This window comes from Ammospiza caudacuta, chromosome 5 (genome assembly GCF_027887145.1).
Source record: "Ammospiza caudacuta isolate bAmmCau1 chromosome 5, bAmmCau1.pri, whole genome shotgun sequence".
NCBI lineage: Eukaryota > Metazoa > Chordata > Aves > Passeriformes > Passerellidae > Ammospiza > Ammospiza caudacuta.
This window is the reverse complement of record NC_080597.1, coordinates 40120269-40142496: the sequence shown is the minus strand read 5'-3', so window position 1 is coordinate 40142496 and position 22228 is coordinate 40120269. Positions and strand designations below refer to the sequence as shown.

At 39.1% G+C, this 22228-nt stretch overlaps 1 protein-coding gene across 1 annotated transcript in view; it reads left to right on the top strand.

Annotated features, from left to right (window-relative positions):
• NAV3 (neuron navigator 3) overlaps nucleotides 1-21864 on the top strand; it is a 251512-nt gene extending 229648 nt beyond the window's left edge. Inside the window, exons 30-41 of the mRNA XM_058806115.1 lie at nucleotides 2323-2497; nucleotides 6207-6304; nucleotides 6940-7035; nucleotides 7287-7455; nucleotides 8198-8433; nucleotides 11736-11890; nucleotides 12781-12852; nucleotides 13280-13476; nucleotides 14093-14211; nucleotides 16833-17036; nucleotides 19202-19349; nucleotides 20571-21864. Coding sequence (XP_058662098.1) covers nucleotides 2323-2497; nucleotides 6207-6304; nucleotides 6940-7035; nucleotides 7287-7455; nucleotides 8198-8433; nucleotides 11736-11890; nucleotides 12781-12852; nucleotides 13280-13476; nucleotides 14093-14211; nucleotides 16833-17036; nucleotides 19202-19321 — 1641 coding nt within the window. The 3' untranslated portion in view covers nucleotides 19322-19349; nucleotides 20571-21864. The remainder of the gene's footprint in view (nucleotides 1-2322; nucleotides 2498-6206; nucleotides 6305-6939; nucleotides 7036-7286; nucleotides 7456-8197; nucleotides 8434-11735; nucleotides 11891-12780; nucleotides 12853-13279; nucleotides 13477-14092; nucleotides 14212-16832; nucleotides 17037-19201; nucleotides 19350-20570) is intronic.
• The last annotated feature ends 364 nt before the right edge of the window (nucleotides 21865-22228 follow it).

The following is a 22228-nucleotide window of genomic DNA, read 5'->3' as shown; positions in this document are numbered from 1 at the left end:
TGAAAGGATGCAAAAGGATGGCAGTGTTCTTCAGTGGAGCACAGAGCTTTATGGGTCTCAATTCGGTTGCTCACGTGCCAATGCCTACTGCCATGGTGGGTGCCCAAAAGGATCTCTAATATCCACACATTGTGACATAAATACTTCAGTGGAACTGGGCCCTTCTGTAATGGCAGCTAAGATACCCATGTAATCCCTGAAGGCACTGTAAATCTGTATTTGGGGAACAGAATCAAGGCCATGGGCTGGGCATTCAGGTTGAGACAGCGTTGGTTACATTTAAAAGTCTGGGAATGAGCTACTTGATAAACTTCTGTTGTAGTCAGTCGAGTTTTAGTCCTGTAGTAGTGAGGGCTAAAGAGCTGTCCTAAAATTACCCCAAGATAGGTACAGAGGGTGACATAGAGTTCCTTGAGCATAGGTACTTCTTACCATTTGAACCAGCTTAAGTATTTGCATCTGCAGAGGACATGAAAGTTTAGCATTCTTCCATGGAAGACCATATTTGTCATGCCACTGGAAGCCCACATTTCCTCAGCTGAATCCAGCCCAGTGCCTTGCCAGCTGAATTGCTCTCTGTTGGGTGCTTAGGTCAGGTGACTGTAAGGCATTTGTGTGTAGATGCCTTTAGCACCTGATTTCATAACTACAGAAATGGTGTGCTTGATATCCTTTCTAGACCTCCTTGTTTACACAGTGCCTGTATCAGTTTCAGCCAGTTCTTTAAACATCTTTGGTACCTGCCATCCTCCCAGGTGCTCACAACTCCAGGTGCCAACATTAGTGTGGGATATTCGGCTGAACTTCAATTAGAGGGAAGACTTATCAAGAACTGGTCCATAAATGTGGTTTCATTTATCCTGACATAAGTAAAGCATTGCTCTTGAGGCACTGAAAGGTTTTAAGGAACTGTGAGGAAAAGAATGTGAAAAGGAGAAAAGGATGTGAAAACTTATCATCTGATGACAGTCTCATACTGGGACATGAGTGCCTGAATCCGGTAAAGTTTCCAGAGAGAGGAGTCTGCTGCAGGCACATTTCTCCAAAGTCTGAACTTCCTCAAATCTGGGCAGAGGCAGCTAGTTGAGATACTGTTAATGGTAATGACCATTTCTGAAATTCACCCAAAAGAGCAGGCAGCTGCCTTGCAGTTGCCAAAATTTGATATTTTAGAGGATTGATGAGGATTGGTAAAGGGAAAAAATAGGACTGGTGGAAGTGATACGTGAATATTTTTAGGTTCAAAGCACTTTAAAAAACTAAGGCTCATGTGAATGGAAGACTGCTAAGAGCTATGTAATTAATAAGCATAAATTGCAGAGTGGCTACTGATTTGAACCCTAGACTAAACTGATATACCCATCTATTACCTTCTGTTACTATTGTGCTGGTTTGTCCCTTCCCGTTCACTGTCTTCTCACCTGTGTGTACATGATCTAATATTTTTGTAGCTGAAGCAGGGGTTTTTGTGATGCTATCTATCCCTTATGTTTTCACTTGTATAATATAGCTGTTGAGCCTCCATTAAAAATTGAGAGTTTTACCAGGGTGATGTGAATTTAGAAATAAATTTGATGTGCAGAACCATCTGCAAGAATAAGCAGTTGCTTTGTAATGCACTTTGTTAAGCAACTGCTAGATTTAGATGGTACCAGGCTGTTCTCAGGCTTTTTCATTTTATTATTGTACATTCAATTATCACTTGGCAGCACAGAGGATTTAGCTAAAAAATTGCAGTTGTTCTGATTCATCTGTCACTGTCTTTTTTCATCAGAGAATTTGCTCACTGCTATGTTAACAATCCCATGTTTGAATGATCAAAAAGTCTTATTTGATAGCAAGAAGGGATATGAAACTGTTAAACTATCAATTTCTAATTTTTCATTTTTAATTTTTAATTTAATTTCTCTGTGAAGTTATGTTTAAATTTTATATTCAATGGCAGGAATAATTTTCTGTGTCTTTAGAAACATTGACATATCCAGTAACTTTCTTAACTAACTGTTACCTTAGGAATTTGACAATAGAAAGTAGCTGAAAAAAAATGGGGATAGCTGGGAAAATTATGACCACACTCACGTTATGGTCAACTTTACAATAAGCACAAAAGCTTGAAGCTGATATTGTTTAGGATCTAAAAATAAGGTTATTGGGGGCTTTCCCTTCATTTAAGAAGTAAAGGCCGTCCAGTTTTCATTGTGTTGTGAAAGTGGTAAGCCAGTTAACTGGGTCAGAGGGACAGCATCACCAGCCTAGCCACCAGTGGTGGTTTTCCAAAAGAATAACCTCCTGTGCTTTGGTGTTGATTTATTTTGTCTATAGAATGAAATTGAGATACTGAAAGCAGAGAATGATCGCTTGAAGGCAGAGACTGGAAATAGCGGAAAGCCTGCTCGGCCATCATCAGAGTCCTCAAGCAGCACATCATCTTCTTCCTCACGGCAGTCACTGGGACTTTCTCTGAACAATTTAAACATCACAGAATCTGTTACATCAGGTAAACATGCTTTGGGCCCATGCATGCCTCAGCAGTTGGTACAATATTTTCAGCCCCTTAATGGGCCACATAGGAGAGGCATGACTGGAAATTAAAACACCTCATATCATTCAGGTTAACATCAGATATATATTCAGTAACAGAGAAGAGGAAGAATGCTGGTGGTCATGTCTGAAATGTAGCTTTTAGAAGCACCTGAACAGCAGTAACAGACTGTTCATTATGTTTGCTTTGTTCTTAGCCATGACACTCTCTGCCTATGAAGTTTACAATACTCTTCGGTCATCCAATTTACAATTTCTTTGAAAAGAAATATTTGTTGAAGTATACATAACAACTGTATTGATACATTCTCTTGCCCATATGGGATAAATATGAGTATAGTATGTGAAACTTTCTTCTTTTTGTTTACAGGTCTTTGATCATTCAGTTAGCTCCCTTAACTTGACTTCATATTTGCAGCTAAGGCAGAAGGTGGTCTCAGTTAGCTTTATCCCTTACATTTTTTTAATTGGTACAGCTAGCTAGCCTATGTTGAACCAAATCACCATTTACCACAGGAACCAAACCCCTCCTGGTCTATTAGGCACTCATTGTCGTCTGTGAATGAAGGAAAGCAAGCAGAAGTTGGGTCCACATCCTGAGCATCAACATTTGATTATTTTCCATGCCATGGAGTTTATGATAATAAGCCTTCTACATTTGTTTTGATAATGTAGCCAAGAAACAGAAGTGCTGTCTCTAAGAGTAGAACCAGGAGTAAAGCAGGAGCAAAGCAGCACTCATTAGCATAGACGCCACAGAAATTATGATGCAGTCTCTGGAAGTAATAAAAATGTGGAAAGAGTCTAGGCAAGAGTACAGCTGGGAATATGCCAAACTGACTGTAATTTGGATTGGCAGTTAGTCATATTATCTTGCCAGTCATTGATTGCACGGATATTTGAACTTTTTTTCTGGTTAATATCAGATTTTGTATGAAAATTGGTATATTTTTGATTTACATTACAACTCTTTGAAGGGTTTAACTTTTAGCATGGAGGACCCTGAACTAGGCCTCAACATGCAATGAGCTGTTGCAAAAGCAGGGAGAAAAAATTTAACTGCTCACAGATCCACACATATTAAAAACAAACAAACAAAAACAAAGCAAAAGTAATTTTTTTTTTTGCAATATGGTGGCTATAGAATGTCTTTCATGAGTAGCAGCCTTTCATTAGCACTTCGTTGCTTGGAACTAACTCTGTCTAGATACAGGAATAAACATGTAGGAAGAAAGGTGTGAAGAAAAGGAGGGGGAACTAGAGAAGAATACAATGGGTGAAGAGGAATGGGTGAAAGAAAAGAGAAGGTAAAAGATAAGATGAAAGAACAAAAATAAAGAAAATTATGAGGAAGTGTTCAGCAAAAGAATAGAAATAATAAAAGCTGGAAGAAAAAAAGAGGAAGGGGAAGAGGAAAACAGGGGAAAGAAAGAAGAACAGGATGACTGGAAGAAGTGGTTGGATTTGATGATCGTAAGGGTGTTTCCAGCCTCAATGATTCCATAATTTCATAAACTTGATATAATTTTCTGTGTTATTGTTCTAAATGTTTTTCTCACATGAAAAGTAATTACTTTTCATTACAAGAAATTAAAGATAGAAGAGTGCCTAATGAGGAGTGGAGAATTTCATTTGATTATGAATCTAGAATTTTTGATCATTATGATGATCATTTTTTTGCCATGCCAGAGAACTTGGAAGGGTGAACGCTTCCCACCAAGTCTTGTGGGATTTCTGAGACAGCTGGAGTACTACTGAACACAACTCCCTGAGATATGGGGAGGTTAATCATGATGAGGATTAAGCTGAGAGAATTGAGTGGTTTAGCTCTTCATATTATAAAAATACCATTGCACTTTTTGGGAGCAATGTCTCCAACCAACCAGGTCATCTGGAAATGACCAAGCTGTGCACTGTCACTACCTTAAGGGTGTGATGGCACCCTCCAGATCAGGGTATCAGGGTGAGTGGCAGCCTGGGAAGGGGTGTGGGGGTCAGAGACACCCCTATTTCAGTCAGTCACTGCAGTGAAAGGAGCAAACAAGGACCAGTACAGGACTGGCCCAGAGTGCCAGAGCTCTGACAAGAATTGAACTGAGGTAACCATAGCATGCCTAAAAAGAAGGCCTAGCAGGGGGAAATTAAAACAGTTAGTACCACCATGAGATTAGAGGCCCTTGGGCATCTTCTCAGCCCCTTGTATCAGTGAAAGAGAGAGCTCTTAGTGCTACAGAGTGGTTTCTCATTCCTAAAGACTTAAAGAAGAATGAATTTAAAGGGCTACATACGGGTCATTTACAGATTGAAAAATTTCACAGGGGGATCATATCATAATTTGCCCTCAGACAAACGATGACAATGACGTTATCAAAGCTCTTAGCTTTGCTCAAAGGTTTGTCAAATACGCCAAGGCACAAGTGAAGTGAAACATTAAGTGGTGACACAGAAAATCTTTCTGCCTGGAACAAAGCAAGCATAGATTTATTAAAACCCACCAAAAAAAAGCTTCTTTGTTCAATTAATTAAAAAAAAAAACACCCAAAAAGTAAAACAAAAAAACAAAGAAACATCCCAAACCAATAGCAGAATCTGCATTCTAGATATGGATGTAAGTTATCAAACTTCTAACATGAAAACTTATTTTTAATACATTAATTGAAATTATATTCATAAACCTTCTTTAGTTTTCCTTTGAACAAGTGACTGAATCTTACTGGAACCTCAGTTAATTTGGATGAAATCTGACCTTGTGCAGACTATGTCATGAAGTCGATGTTTTTCACACTAATAATGAACAGGTTTTAGGTTAGTGGATTACTGTGCTGGCCTTTGAAGAAAATGCAAATCCATAATCTCATCTAATTTTATAGTTAGCTTGAATGTCTAACAGTAAAATCTCAGAGAGAACTTCTAGAAGAAAGCAGCGGTTTTATCACTTGCAATAAAGCTGTAGGCCCAGCCTTTAACAGAAATACATCTGCTTTCTCATTTTAGGAGTTAATGAAGTGATAGAAACAGAGGTGTAGAGCAGATCAAAATCACTCTTCACCTCCAAAAAAAAGGAAGCCTTTCCTTAGAGGAATGGCTGTGAATAGAGTAATGTATTTTGGAGGAATCCAAAGTGGTTTTCTAGTGGGGGTGAAAAGGACTCTATCCATGGCATATGTGCAGAAGGCAAAGGAATCATCTGGAAAGTGAAATTAAATGCTATTTAACAGCAGAAATATCAATGCAAGGATTTCTTGTTTTCTCTTTGTACAACATTCTAAAGAGCACAAATGAGTGCCCAAAGACATACATTTAATTTAGGACTTAAACATTACTTTGTGAACATACTGTAATTTTGAAAAAGTTCCAAGAGGGAAAGCAAGGGCAAGACTATAATGCAAGATTTTATTTATTTGTGGATTCTTTATCCCTTTCTGCATGATTAAAACTCCTAATAATCCTACAAAAATTGACAACTTGTAACTTTTTTTCACCTCCAACAGAAATGGTGAATCAGGAATAAGTACAGATTACAACAATTGCAAGTTGTTATCATGGCAGCCTTTCTTTTTAAACAGATCGTTAACTTTTAAATCCATTGAACAAATATTGAACTGATGATGTGAATATAATTGATGTGATTTGTCTGACTGATCACTTCCCTTCTTTTAATGTAGATATATTGTTGGATGATGTCACTGATGGAGCACTCCACAAAGAAGGTCATAGTGTCAAAATTTTAGTCACCATAAACAAAGGCTACAGTCGAGCCAAGGTAAGTGCATTACCCAGAACAGAACTATAGCTCAAGCAAATGCTGGCATATAGTAGGTCAAATTTTTTTCAGTATTTTAAGCCAGGAACTGAAGGGAAGTATCTCATAGATTGTGGCTCTCTTCTGTCATCCATGCTCAATACAGTTAGGCACACTCCATAGACTAATGCCATATGGCCTCTTTATGCCTTTGTGGTGGCTTAGACACTACTAATTCTTAGTTTAATTAGTAGTAGGATGTCCTGGGACTTGCTGTCTCTAAGTCATTATAAATTAGATCTATGCATTGATCTCCTTAGGGTGCAACTGTGAATTTGCTGCTGAAAAGTTGTATTGTCATGTTTTCATGTTCTGTGTTGTAAAAAATGACAAATACAGTGCAACCTTTATTTTTAGTCATCTCTTTAAAAACACAGACGCAATCAAAGAGCAGAACAAGATTCTGTATTCCTTTCTTTATAAAGATGTATCAAAGTAATACAATCTGTACCTGCTTCTGGCACAGAGATTATTACCAAAGTTGTTACCTCTCATTCTAAATAATAATCTTATTCTTCATTAGGAAGACTATGAATCTTCACAGAAAACTAATTAGCACCATTTTTAGTCCAGTTTCCAAAAATATCTCTTTGCAGGATCAAAAGCCACATGCATACCTGATAGGATCAATTGGAGTCAGTGGAAAAACAAAATGGGATGTTTTAGATGGTGTAATCAGACGTCTCTTTAAGGTAAGACACTGAAAAATTTGCTTAAGTATTATTACAATTTTCTTTTTCATTTTAGAAAATTTCTATATTCTTTGAGTTGTCTTGCCAAGTTTTTGTTTTGGTTTGAGGTTTTTTTGATATATAGCTAACACCAACTACTATTAAGCTTTATTCTCAGTGTTGCAGTTCTTTTTTCTATAACTGTAGGCAGTTTTCCAAATAGCTTTCATTCAATAAATGTTTTTATGACTTATGTTTTCATATAATTTCAGGAGTATATTTTTCGAGTGGATCCAACTACTAGCCTGGGTTTAAGCTCTGACTGCATTGCTAGCTATTGTATAGGGGATGTAACTAGAGCCCATAGCCTAGAAGTGCCTGAACTGCTGCCTTGTGGATATCTGGTTGGAGATAATAACGTCATCACTGTGAACCTGAAAGGTAAAACCCAAAGAATACTTCTGCAGATACCACAGAGTTCTACACTACAGTTCTCTATCCTTTTATGTTTATTTTCTTACACCTGACCTTACTGTATTGTCTCTAGTTTGAGGGCACATTTATCACAAACTGCCTGTAAGACATTACATAATATCCATCACAGCCTTTAGAGGGAAATATAAAAATGTCTGTCCTCCCCTGCCTGATTGCCAAATCAAAACAAAGTACAGATTTCTGAATAGTGGCAAAAATCCAACCCCAAAACAGGGATTAAAATGAGAAATACTAATGCTTTATTGAGTTCCACAGGAAAAATTCTATACATTTCAAGTGCTCTAGGGATTTGCTATTGCAGGGGAGAGGGGGCCTTCAGGAGAACTTTATTGATGTGATAACTGGTAACTCTTGTGGCTGTCAGTTTAACTTTTTTTATTTCATCTTTGTAAGTAATGTCTGAAACATAGATCTTTGCCTCACTGATCCTTCTCTTCACATTTACTTTGGTTTCATCTCTTCCAGTCATCTCAACTCACCACTGCTGTTCAATTTTTTGTGGAAGTATACCAGTATTTCTACAGTAAAGAAATCCTTAACAGGGATTTGATTTAGAAGATTTGATTTAGTAGCTATCTTACCTTGCTTTGGGCATAGCACTGATGCCATCAGGTGCTGGGCCAAATAACTACCTTAGCAAGGATAAGACAGGCCATTTTTCTTTTCTTTTCTTTTCTTTTATCCCCAGGAGTAGAAGAAAACAGTTTGGACAGTTTTGTGTTTGACACATTAATTCCTAAGCCAATTACCCAACGGTACTTTAATTTACTGATGGAGCATCGCAGAATTATTCTGTCGGGACCCAGTGGCACAGGAAAGACCTATTTAGCTAACAGGCTGGCTGAATATATTATAACTAAATCTGGCAGAAAAAAAACTGAGGATGCAATTGCAACTTTTAACATAGATCACAAATCAAGCAAGGTAAGTTACAGTTGAAAACATAATCTATTGCCCAGTTTGTAGAATAGATTCCATTAAGGGGTGTTCTCTTTTGCTGTTCAGTTAGCATTTCTTCCTACAAGAATTCAGTCTCCAATCCCAGTGATGTACAGGGACCAGATCTTTCTGTCCTAAACAAACCATTGAAGCACTGTCAAGGCAGTCTCAATTTTTTCCCTCTTGAGGAAACCCATTTTAAGTATAGACGCAGAGTCCAACTCCCAAGTAAATTAAATTTTTGAAGTGTCTGTAATTCCTTTATCAGAAGGTTTGCTATATAGTAATACTAGTGTAACTTGGTTTTTTAGGATGATAACATCAGCCTTTGTAAGCAAAGATTTCAGAGGAGTAATTTGAAATTACTGTCCTGGGCTCAGTTTCTTAATCAGCCCTGAGCACATACAACTGTCATGATTTCTGGTGTGCATCGGTCCAGAAGCTGACCATAGTGAAATTGCTTCACACATCATGTCACATTCCCAGTGATTTACAAAGCTCAGATTATCAGGTTTCTAGCAGGGCTACTGTGCTAGCCACAGATAATGCTATTCACCTGGCTGTCCTGAATTGAGTGTACTCCTGACTTGGTTCCTGGGGGGAAAAAAATGAAAGGGTTTGCCCAGAGCTTTCTGATTTGCACAGAACATAATGAATGCTAACATAAGAAGGGAGAACATACAGATCCCAAAGGGGCAAAAGGACCATTCTGGCAAAAATAACTGCTTTTCACTGTCTTTATACAGAGGATTTGTGATGCCATTTACTTTGGCAGAGAATGTGTTTGTGTTCTATTGTTATACTATACACATCTGTAAAGAAAATTGTCCCACAAAAGAGCCTTTTGGATTTCTAGTAAATTGCTTGTTCTGTGTGTTTTGGTGTTTCACTGTTGCTTTTGGATTGGATTGGTTGGGGGTTTTTTCCCTTTTTCTTTACTTCTATCAAAAGTAGAATTCATGTAGAATTTTCTGAGTTTTTAATAAAAATAAAAAAAAAAGAAAAAGCAACATTGTCAAATACCAAGGGTGTTTGAATAATATAGATGGTTCTATTCCATGGAAGAAACCTATAATGTTCTCTGAGAGACATCTTGTCATGGTTTGGGCCTGGCACAGAGCCAGTGCCCCCATGAGAATACCCTCTCCCTGGTGTCTGCTGTGAGATGTGACCAGGAATAAGCAAAGCAGGCTCCGGCTTAAACATGAAGAAAACTTTATTACCTAAACTACAAGAAAAGAAGGAAAAACCTATAAGGGAAAAAAATTGAAAACCTTACAAAAAAAAACTTTCTTCCTCCCCACCACCAAAATTTCCCAATCCGATACATTCCCCCAAATCACCAACTGCCCAGTCTGGCACCACCCTTTAGGATATTCAAACTTCAGTCCATGAAGAGGAGAGGAGTCCTTCTTGCCCCATAGGCTTCCCCTGGAAACACGCTGAAACCTCGTGTGCTTCCATGTCACTCGGCACGGCCCGGAAAGTCCTTTTGCCGCTTGTGACATCTTCCTTCCATGCCCAGTGCTCTCACCACTGTGCATGGACCAGAGCTGCTTTTAGGGTTGTCTTTCAAGGATGCCTTGTCTCACTCCAAAAAGGCACAGTCTCTGCTTTGGGACATCTGTCCCCCCCATTTTTTTCCAACCCCCTGGGGCCAAGGGGTCCCCACAATGAACCCTCCTGGTTCTGAGGCACTGCCTCCCCCTAAATGCAGTCTCTGTGTCACAGGAATAAAACTGGGTGAGTCTATGGCTACACAAGAAAAGTCCAGCCAAAAGGCCACTCCAGTCATCTCTCCCCACTCAGCCAGGCTCCACATCCTTCGGGCCAGGTCCTTGTTATCTTATCTCTTCTCCCTTCTTATTCAGCTCCGATGAGGATCAGCATTTTTGCGAGGTCCCAATCATGAAAGAAAGGGGTTAAAAATTTCAGTCTCTGCCTGTCCCAGAGCTCCGGCACTCCCACACTCGCTGCTGCTCCGGCCAGCACCTCCTCCCTCGCTGCATTCCCCCCCTTTCTCCTCCTGGGCCGGCTGCTGTCACATTCCATCGCTGGCTCTCCCTCTCTCTCTCCCCTGGGAGGCGGAGGAGTGGCTGCCCGACGTCTCTTGGGGCTCCTCCACCCTTCCATCCTCAAGGGCCTCCTCACCCCCCCTCTCTGTCCAGGCCCAGGCCTACCGCATGGCTGCTCCTCCCCCGCCCAGCAGCAGCAGCTGGACAGGAGGGGAGATCCGACCTCCTTCCCTCGAAGTCCCAAGAGAGCCTCCAGCGCCGAAGCCCTGGGTTTAACCCCTGTGTGTTCTCAGAGGCGTGTCCAAACCCCACTGGCTACACCAGGTGCCAGTATCAAAATCCGAGCACCCATTGGTTTGACCACAACATCCCAGAATTCCCACTTCTTCCTGGTCAAACCACCACATATCTGATCATAAAATGGCAAAGAAAAATCATTCTTGAAATAAAAAAGGTGCATGTTCCCATTAAAAAAGAAAAGATTCAGCTATCCCTGATCCAGAAAACAAAATGGCAATAGGAACTTTGTCCATAATACTAAAGCATGTTCAACCCTGAAAAAATTAGATACCTCGAGAGATACAGCCGTAGAACTTGACTAGCTCAAATTCTCAAGAGCAACTGTTGACAAAAATATGAAATGTTCGGATTGTAGAAGGCTGTCTTTTACTGCTGCACTAAACAGCAGCCAGACAGCTGACAGGAAAAAAGAACTTACACACCAAATTTTATTATGAGGTATGATAAAGCATCTCCAAGGTGCCAGCAGATTTTCAGTGAGAGTGCTGAAAGGAGATATCTAAAAGAGTAGTTCAATACACCAAAATTGTGTGACGGGGTGGTGGGATTTTGATATATAAATGTGGCACTCATAAGAACGAAGGTCCAAAAATTATTAGGAGCATCTCAGCCCATTGGAAGTGGCATATTTTATTGCAATGTATATTCCTCTGGATAGAAGATATTTTATCAGTAAATTTCTAAGGAATTTATCCCCCAAATCAGAATGCTTCAGTCATTTGCCTTGTATTTAGCACCTTTGTTTTCTCCTAGAGTGAGGCTTTAATGTTGCCCTGTGCAAGCAGCATGTTTTCCTGCATGTGCAGATCCAGCTGAGTGATCCAAAGGAGGAAAACTCTTTAGCAGTCATTTTAACTTTCTGATTTTTTTTCCAGTGAAATTACATCTATGGTCTAATTGTTTAATCTTTTCTGGGCTTGGGACTTTTTTTGTGATTTCGTTTTTGGGTTTTTTTTATTATTTCTGCTGAAGGATCTGCGACAATACCTAGCAAACTTAGCTGAGCAATGCAGTGCTGACAACAATGGTGCTGACCTTCCTGTCGTCATAATTCTTGATAACCTCCACCACATCAGTTCACTAAGTGACATTTTCAATGGTTTCCTCAACTGTAAATATAATAAATGGTAGGTAGTACCTTTTCTCTCTCCTTGAACACAGATTTTACAATTAAAACATTAAAAGCTACTTGTTATTTTGCGAAATAAAATGTCCCAGTGCAAACTTAGGCTCCCATAGGCCATCTGCAAGGCCATTATGGGCTTCAATAATTTTAATGCCTTTCAGCCAAGAAGGTAGCTGTCTCCTTCACTTCATTTACATGACTTCCATGCTTCTGAATGAGATGTAAATGAACTACAAAATTTAAGAATGTGCTTAAACACTTGACTGTTTTATAGTGTTATCCTTTGCACCCTGTGAGATCACAGCAGATCATTAGTACCATAAGAACAGCTTACACATTGTTATAAGGGAATTTGGGAAAAACCATGCCATACAGAAGCAGCTGTGAATCTAGCAGATTTTCCCTTCCCACAGTTTTCCTCCAGCAGTGCAGAAATAGAAAGTTGGCTGACTGTCCTTTATTCTCAAGCAAGAGTAAAAATAATGTTTTCTAGAACTTTTATTGGCTTTTAACATTGGTTACTTCTGCTGTAAAAGTGATATCACAGGGACTTCCTTCATAAAATCATTGCATACATCTTCCTCATGAGATTCATTGGCTTTTGAAATTAAAAAGCTAAGCATACTGCCAAATTACAAGTTACGTTAAGACAGGGTTGCTTTATTTATTTCTTCATTACAGATGGGCACTAGTAAACTACATATGTGCAAGAGGGAAATCATACAGGAATAAACATTTTTAAAAGGGTACCTCAGAAATATTTTAAATGTATGACTGTAGTACACCCAGACTCTTTTGAAATTGGCCTAGTACAGATAGTAAGAAGGAATATACTCTGAATATTTTAATGAATTCTCCCTCAAAAAAATCCTACTGCTTTTATATTTCCAGTCCCTATATTATTGGAACCATGAACCAAGGAGTTTCTTCTTCACCAAATCTGGAGGTGCATCACAATTTCAGGTACATTCACTCTGTATTTACTGTGGCCATGTTTGCACAGCTCCCTGCTTCTGAGCCCAGTTCTTTGGCAAATATTGATCTTGTGTCTCATCACAGTAAAGCATTTCAGTTTCAGCGTCTCTCCTCTATTGATGGGTCTCTGAATTGTGTTTGGGAATAGTAAAAGAAATAAGACACTGTCTGGCACCTCTAGCAAGTTGCTGAAGGTGATTGCATTCCTGCTTTTCTTTTGTCTTCAGCAGTGTCTTGAATTCCTTCTGGAACCTGAAATGCCTACATTGAAACAGTGAGCAGAAGTGAGGTTCATTGGAGCAGTGCTATACTTGATGACTAATGAGACTCTATGACATTACTTTTATCTATATGTTTAAGAGGAAATAATGTATTTGCTATTCATTGCTGCTTGACATTTATCTCTTCTACCTAGGTGGGTGCTGTGTGCTAATCACACAGAGCCTGTTAAAGGATTCTTAGGAAGATATCTGAGAAGGAAACTGATTGAAACTGAAATAGAAAAGAGCATACGCAATAATGAGCTTATGAAAATCATTGACTGGATCCCCAAAACATGGCATCATCTCAACAGCTTCCTAGAAACACACAGCTCTTCAGATGTAACCATTGGTGAGTCCACTGCTGGAACGGTTTGAAATAAGGATGCAGGCTGAGCATTTTAGAGATTTGTGAAGAATATATTATTATTTTTTTTAAGTTTCCATGTCTCAGTTGGAAGTACAACATAGATGTGGGAATTTTTCTAGTTGTCAGCAAGCTTTAAAAAAATTGAAAGTTTAATGAGAGTACATATATTTCCTGGTAGTTCTTTGTTGCTAAATACTTTCAAGTAAAATATCACTATTTTAAAAACTAAATTTAAAAAACTACCCCGATAGTAACTTTCCTAAGCTTAATTATTTTCTCCTGCTTTCACACTGCAGTATAATTATAGCAATAAAAACCTTGGACCTGAGGTCTTTTAATGAAATAACTCTGTTAGCAAAATTGTCAGCTTTTACATAGCTTTGCCATAAAACTTGTAAGTGTTCATGAAGCCCTAAAATTGAGCTAAGGGACACCAGTTCATTTTTAATAACAGGAGACTGTTAGCTCCTTTAATGTAGTCCTGTTTCAATATTTTCTGGACTTGAGCTGGTTCCAGTACTGCTCTTTTAATTTTGAGAAGATTATTTTCAGTGTGTTTCCCAGTTACAGCCTTTTAATACTCAACTTGACTTCTCAGGCCCCCGCCTCTTCCTCCCTTGCCCTATGGATGTTGATGGCTCCAGAGTGTGGTTCACAGACCTTTGGAACTATTCCCTGGTTCCGTATCTTCTGGAAGCTGTGAGAGAAGGACTCCAGGTATGTCATTTGTTTCCTAGAAATTTTTTTAATTGCTTTCAAAGGCTTTCTCCAAGCTGTTTTTAAACAGTGCATCCTAGTATAAATGCTATTGCAAGAGGAAAATCTTTGGATGGGTTATAGAAGGCAGACTCAAATTCCTTTTGGCCTGCTCTTACTCTGGTGTATAATTTGACTTTGTAACATATCTTATTATGGATTTTATGAAGAGGGTTTCTTCTGTATGACTGGAGGAAGGTCTTTTTTTCCATTGTTTAAAGAGTTCCCAGCATGGTTAAATACAGCTCAGATTGTCTCCCTTAGTCAAGGCAGTCTCAGCCTCCCCCGAATGGAACAGTTAATGAGCTTTATACTGGTGCCAGAAAATAGCTCCTACCACCTACATACACATGTAGGCACACAGATTTGTGGGAAAAAGTTTGTGAACAAAGATGTTTTCATAAGGCTCGGATTGGAAGGAACCTAAAAGATATATAATTCCTGGCTGTGAACACTTGCAGGGATGGGGCATCCACAACTTTTCTGGGCAGCTTTTTCCAGGGCCTCATTACCCTTACTGTATAGAATTTCTTCCTAACATCTAATCTAAATCTCTTCTGTCTTAGTTTAAAACCATTCTCCCTTGTCCTAACACTATCTGCCCACATTAAAATGTTGTTCCCACTCATTTTTATAAGCCCCCTGGAAGGTTGTAATGCCGTCTTCACCAGGAGGAAAACTCTCTGGATTATACCAGAGGAGGTTAGGATTTTGGATCATTCCACATCTTTGGAGGGAACCCAAATATTTACATTGATCCATTCTCTCTTTTTTTGGTATTTTTCCCCCAGTCTTTAATTGGCTTTCTCCCTTTTCCTTTTTTTTTCTTTTTTGGTTTATGCACGGCAATTCTATATCCTCTAAAAATATGCTTTGTGGAAAGGCATTATTTTCCACATATGACACCAAAAAGTATTACTGCATAGTGTAGGGGGGATTGTTATGGACTAGGCAAAAAACTGTGTAAGCAGCTGCAGTTTCTTTATCACCTGTATTGACACTGTGACATACTGATGCAATGGAAGCTCAGAATCTTGCCTATTGAATATCTCATGCTTTCCTAAAACTGCTTATCTCTCTGAGAATTACAGTGTTTACGCCTCATGCAGAATACTGCCAAACATTTGATAGAACAGCCACAGTGAGATTAACAGCACTTGTTTAGACCAGCTATAAAAATGCAGTGATATTCTTCATGCTCGTATTTTCTCAAACATACAGGGTAACTACTTAAATGGAAACTTCAGTTGTGCAGCAGAAGATGGCAGCATATAGAAGAAAATATGTTTGTTTCATGAGCTGTACCGATTTTTAGCTGCTTTGGATGGCTTCCATAGAATAAAGTTATTAATAATAAACAGCATTTTTATATCATATAATTAAGTGTTCCTGGAACCAAAGATGGATAAAAACTGCCTTTCTGGTCAGGTGCTTTGCAAACTTACTTGTCAGACATAGGATTTACAAGCCTTGCTCTAGATTCCAGAAAAGATTTAGTCGCTGGTAATCTCAGATGAAGGGAAGTGCTACAGCCTGGAGTTAGCCTGCTACCTCTGAGAAACATTTCTCTTGGCTTATTTAGGCAAATCCCTTTTGTAGCAGCCTAGCCTCAGTGCAGGGCAGAAAAAGTCCAAGTATCTGTGTGCCTAATACAGAGAGCTTGGCTCCCTAACCTGAAGCTCTGCATTCAGCACGTGCCTGGCAGCAGGTGTTGCAGTGATAAGCACAACCCATCCTTCTGCTCTTATCACTAAAGTCCTCCCTGTTATACTCCCTTTAGGAGCACAGCCCACCTATATCCTCCACAAGTGCGTACCCTGCCAATGGCATGGTGTTCCTTGGATTGTGTGAAACTGTTTGAGGCAGCAGAAATTATAAAAAGCCCTGGTGGATGGCTCCCCATCCCAGTGTATCATTGTCACAGCTAAAGGAAATCTTTAAAGCAGCTACCAAGTTAACATGCTGCTTGTGAACAGCAATACATAGGGAGGTGAATTTTAGTGAGGATGCTACCAGATCTCCTAAAATTACAATATTCTCATTCTTCCTCTGTCCTCCCCCCAGAGTCATAGGCATTTTATGCTTCATAGTGAGGAAAAATATATCCCTTGTGAAGTTCTTCTCTTAACCTTCTGAAAGTTATCACATTTAGGATGTGGACAGATGTCTGCTTTAGCATCTCATTTTTCTAGGAGAAGTGAACAATCTGTACTTCTAATTCACTTCAAACAAAATCCAATTAACTTGAATGCTTTTGATAGGTCTGTGTTAATTTCCCTGATATGCCTTAAGCAAAATACCTTGACGTCTCATTTCACATTGTATCAAAGCACTTGCTGTTGTCTACAAGTGTCACTAGTTATGGAGCATTTTCCAACTTGCAGCCACTCTGTGTATTGAAGGATCATTAGTGGAGATGATCCAATCTCCTTAAGGTCTTATTTTACCTGAGTACTGAGAACATCCAAAAGCAAATCTCTTTCTAAAATGGTTTTGATGTTTGTGGTGACATTTTTTTCTGCTGTTACAACTGGTACTGAAAAGTCTGTAAAATACTAACATGTCTTATGTCCATAATGTAGATGTACGGTAAGAGGGCACCCTGGGAGGATCCCTCCAAGTGGGTAGCTGATACCTATCCATGGAGCTCTGCAACTCTACAGCATGAGTGGCCATCACTGCTTCAGTTAAGGCCTGAAGATGTTGGTTATGAAGGTTATGCATCAGCAAAAGAAGGAACAACCTCTAAGCACGTTCCACAGACTGAGACAGAGGGGGATCCCTTGGTAAGATTCAAACTTTTGAATTCAAATATTCAATATGCACTTTACTCTTACATGTTAAACTGTACACTGTGCAGTTAAAAAGTACTGTGCACCTCTTCCAGAACAGGCTTTTAAAATGAATCCTCCTATAATTTATGAAAATGTTGAAAATGAAAAGAAGCAGGAGGGCATGTATCACCAACACTTTAATATCTCCTTACATTGTTTGTGTTTCCCATCTGCCCAGATGTATCTGATACCATGTATCAGGTCTTCATCATTCTATTGTTTGGGAACCACTTTTAAGCAGCTTATTAATCAATTTTATCATGAAAACATCTTTTTTCATCAGGCATTTTTGAAGCTACATTATACAAATGAAGGACTGCAATATTCACATTATCTAACTTACCTATCATCGAGAATTTAGTGAAAATAGAAATTATCCATCCTCCCATTTCTCATAATATTTCAGGTCAACTGATGATTGTGTAATAGTCTTAATGCAGAAGGAATGCAATTGTGGTGGCATTAAATGATAAGAAGTTGATTTCCCTCAATGCCAAGTATTGTTTTATTTAAATATGATCCCAGACATTCAGGTTTACCATTGACACCTCTGATAATGGACTATTAAAATGCATATGTTGAGCTGCTGTTCTTTTGTAGTGCTTTCTCTGTGGACTGCCTTTATCACAATTCAAAATATCATTTTAGAGAACTATATTTCTAGAATAGGCAGCCCTTGGAAAAGGGAATTTCTCAGAGAAAAATGCACTGATCTCTTAACTGTGTTAAGAAAATGGTTCCTCAGCCTCAGTGTTTCATGTTCAAAAACAGACAGTGTCCTGAAGAAGTGTAGAAAATCATCTTATTTCAACTTATTTTCCATTCCATAAGCTTCCAGGTGATATTTTGACCCTGTGAGCTTCCAGTGAGTGTGTTGGACAGGCTTCCAGCACAGCATAATCTCCAGTGTGGTGAATTTCAGTCTGTGGGCAACCTGAGTTCAGTTCCACTCACCCCTGCTCCCTGCACACTGTGGTCAGCATCTCTACCTGAGTGAATATCTGAAGCTTGAAAGTTGGGACTGGAGGGTTTGCCCCCACCTCCAGTGGAGCTCATGGGTGGACAGACCCTGCCCTTGTGGCAACAGAACACATCTCATGCAGGTTGTATTGAACACCCACTGCAGGTATCCTGTGGTCACAAACATGGATACGTGTTAAAGCTTCAGCAAAACTACAAAAAATGTTGAACACTGTTCAGTGCCAAGAGAAGCTTCACCATGCAAGTTGAAAGCATAGAGATATAAGGATTTCTGAACAAACTGGAAATAGGGGCTTAAAACACAAATTGGTAGGAATACATCTTTGGCTTTGATTTTTCTTTGCCTGCTTTTTATAACAGCAGTGAATTTGTTCCTTGAAAAACACTGAAGTACTCTCGACATTGCTTGCAGTCCTTAGCATGCTGGCAGAAGTGGATGCTTCATAAATAAAATCCTGACCATTTTATAGTCAAGCATCAAGCATCCAAGTAATTTTCTGGATCTTAATGCTGCTATTTGATTATTTTCAGATGGTTTTCAGGTACTGTTAATCCCTAAATTTTGGTGGGCTCTACCCTCCTGGGTAGGAGAATCTGTTGGTGTTTCACTCCTGAGGGCAGCCCCCCAACAGCAGATGGGGCTCATTTATGAAGCAGCTGGCATCAGTCCACCCCTCTCTCATTCCCTCTCCATTTTTCTCTTGTAGAGGGGGGATATGTTACTGTGATTATGTTTTCAGTTGCTTTTCCAGTGTAATGCATCTAAACCATCCAAAAATTTTCTGGAAGCTTGATTGTCTCCAAATATGGGCCCAGATGTCCAGCTGAGATATGGCTTCCTTCCTCGGCTGGTGTTGCAGCTGCAGCTGGCCTCACCCCTGAATTGAAGAGAGTTATCAGGCAGCTCCATTTGTATCCCTCTTTGGACCTTTAAACTTCTATTTAAAAACCAGAAAGCAATGGAAAGAGTGCCAGTAGGAGCTGCTAACACCCTGCCCTTTCAGGAATCCTTTTGTACGGTCCCTCCTCAAGGTACCAGCACACCTCATACAGCAGGGGAGCTTAATTAAATTTTAACACGGTCACTGCAGTTTTAAATGAGACGAGATTATGTAAACATTGCTTTCTTCTTTCAGATGAATATGCTAATGAGGCTTCAAGAGGCAGCCAACTATTCGAGCGCACAGAGCTGTGACAGTGATAGCACCAGCCACCATGATGACATTTTGGATTCATCCCTTGAATCAACTCTCTGAAAGGGACAAATCTTGCTGTGGGATGATGGTAAAATCTGTTTCCACTAGACCACTGCCAGTAGTAAAGCAGCACACCGAGGTCTCTCAGCAAGAACGGTGTGTTGTAGGGAGGCAGGAGACCTAACTCTGCAAAGTCAGGAAGAAAAATTGAAGTGGAAAGCTTGAATTAGTTTAATTTCAAGGCATTTCAATACCTATGGAGCTGAGTGAGACTCCATTTGTCAACTGGAAAGTGCCCTAGACCAAGGGCATCTGAGCAGATTGCACACGTGTTAGCCAAACTGGAATATTTTTTTTCCCTTATCCTCTTTCTCTCTCTCTGTCTCTCTGTGTTTCTCTGTACGAGTTCACAGCGAAACTTCTTTGGATTTTTTTTTTTTCCTTTAGTTTATCCTGAGCTGCTGCATGAACAATGCAGTCTTCTAATTATCTTGTAACCTCTGTTGTGCCACATGGTGCTGGTCACAGGACGGCAGTGGTGTTTGTGTTAGACACTACTGCCAATTCCAAAAGGAGTAAAAGATGATAGTAACTCAGAAAGCACAAACAGTATTGTGCAATCACCAGAAAACATGACTGTGATATGCTGGATAAGTGCCAATTTAATTCTAACTGCCATGGTCACGGTGATGCGCTCCATAAAGTTTTTAGTACACAAGTCACAGATTTTATAGAGTTATTTTTACCACAAAGGTCTTTTTTAACCGCCTGCCCACTCCTTAACAACAGTTTTCTACCAATTACTAACCAACACTGATTAAAGGCTTTTTAGGGCTTCATTTGTTTGAGCCTTTTCAGTGAAAGAAGGAACATTTCTTATGGTGCTGTCTCACTGCCTTAAAACAGATTTCTAGAACAGTTTTACAGTTGGTTTAATTCCTAAACCATTGGTAATTTACACTGTTTTTTTCTTCATTTACTAACAAGAAAACATCAGTTAACATAGTAGCCTCATATCTGTATATCATGATTTTTTAAAGTAATGGATACAAGAAAGAACAATTGATATATAATATTTTTATCTTGTGAATAGATTTCTCTGCCTACCCTCAGAAGTACACAAGGAACCCAAACCCACTTTCACTGCCACTTAAATGCTGACAAAATCGGCTCAAATCCATTTGGTCCCATGGAATGGAATTTTTGGGAGGATAGATGTTTTGAATACTTATCCAGCAGAGCTGGATGCACTTGATGCAGCATGAGCACAAATATATGGGTTTGTTTTTCTTTTTTTTCCTTTTTCTAGTTTCAGCATGTTGTTTTGATTGCTATAGTTGTACATGAAGAATTCAGCATAAAAGAACACTGAAGCAGTGATGTCCACTGTGGAAGAGGAAGAGTTTATACTGTAAAAGTGGGTTGGTTTTGCACAGTCTACTGGGTGGGTATTGTAAATATAGAGAAAAAGAAAAAAAAAAAAGAAAAAAAAGCCTTGCACAAATCAAATCAAAAGCAAACAAACAAAAATATTGTATTTTATTCTGTTGGTGTTAAGAGATGTTTCACTTGCTGAGATTTCCTGTATGTTGCAAACAAATACAGAATGCAAAACCTAAAAGCTGTTATTACCCGGTGTGTTTGTCCTGTACTTAACAGTTGTTATGACTATGCAGGAGCTATCAATGCCACAGCTAGCACGTTTCAATATCTGTATTAAACCAATACATTTTGGGGGGAAAAGTCTGAAAATGTTGAAATTCATATGTCACGGCAGGCTAGAAGCAGGCTGCATCCAGACTGCTCAGACTGGAAACACTCTTTTACCACCAGAGCCATGGTTAAAATAGGTGCACGTGGGCAAGAAGGTACCCAAGGGCTCTGGCATTGTGTAGTCACATACTGTACACCTCCATGGATGTTACCTTCGGGATGTGTATCTGGTGCTATTCACTCCTCGTGGCCACCCCGTGGCTGCCTGCTGTAACTTAAAGAAATCAATGCAGTTTCCAAATGGCACTGAGCTGCATCGCTGAATCTAGAGGTCCCTACACGGTGCTATTGCCCTAATAAAACTCTGAAGTTATGCACGTAGGATTCAGTCTGACCAACATCGTGCCCCCCAAACCTGGATCTATTTCTGATGCAAAATGTCAGTTCATACACCTTGAATGACTCAAAGAACTAAAGCAAAGCTGCTCTTTCTTGTACCTGTGCTCTGAGCAAACCTGCAAATCTTTTCCTGCCATATTTAGCTCACAAACACACAATATTACATATACAAAACTTCCTGCAATACATCTCAGTGAGTCCACCTAGTTTACAACTCAGAAATTGTTTGTGAAACATTTGTCTGTACACATTTTATATTTTGTACATTTTTGATGTAACATATCTTGTAAATAGACAGAAACAGTGAAATAAATCATCTGAAAATTTTTGTAGTCTTTGTAAAACCCTAATAATAAGTATTTGGTGTCATCGGACTTAACTGGATGATGTATTTTCTATTGGTTTATTGTTCCTCTAGCTTGTAAACCAGCTTGCGTATATTTTTTTTGCAGGTGTGCACACTGTATCTGTCTAAATTATTACTTTGCCATTAAAGTGGAATTATTTATTGAAAACACAGTCTGATGTTTTTGCAGTCAGGACTACTTAACAGATATTCTTTCAAATATATGAATATGAAAACAAAATGACATACTGAAGGATGTGATTTTTCTGTATTCAGCACAACTAATCTCTGTAGAAACAAAATTAAGTACTGTTTCCAGTTCCAGTGATTCAGCAGGATTTTTGAATGGCTGTTTCCTTGGTGGGAACAGGTTATGCCATTCAGAAACAACTTCACAATCTCCCCATTCTCAGAATTATTTTAAAATACAGGCCTATTTATTTTAGTGTCAAAAAATCTATCCAAAACCAGTGAAGTATAATGCCTTATTTTGAAACTCAAAGAACTAA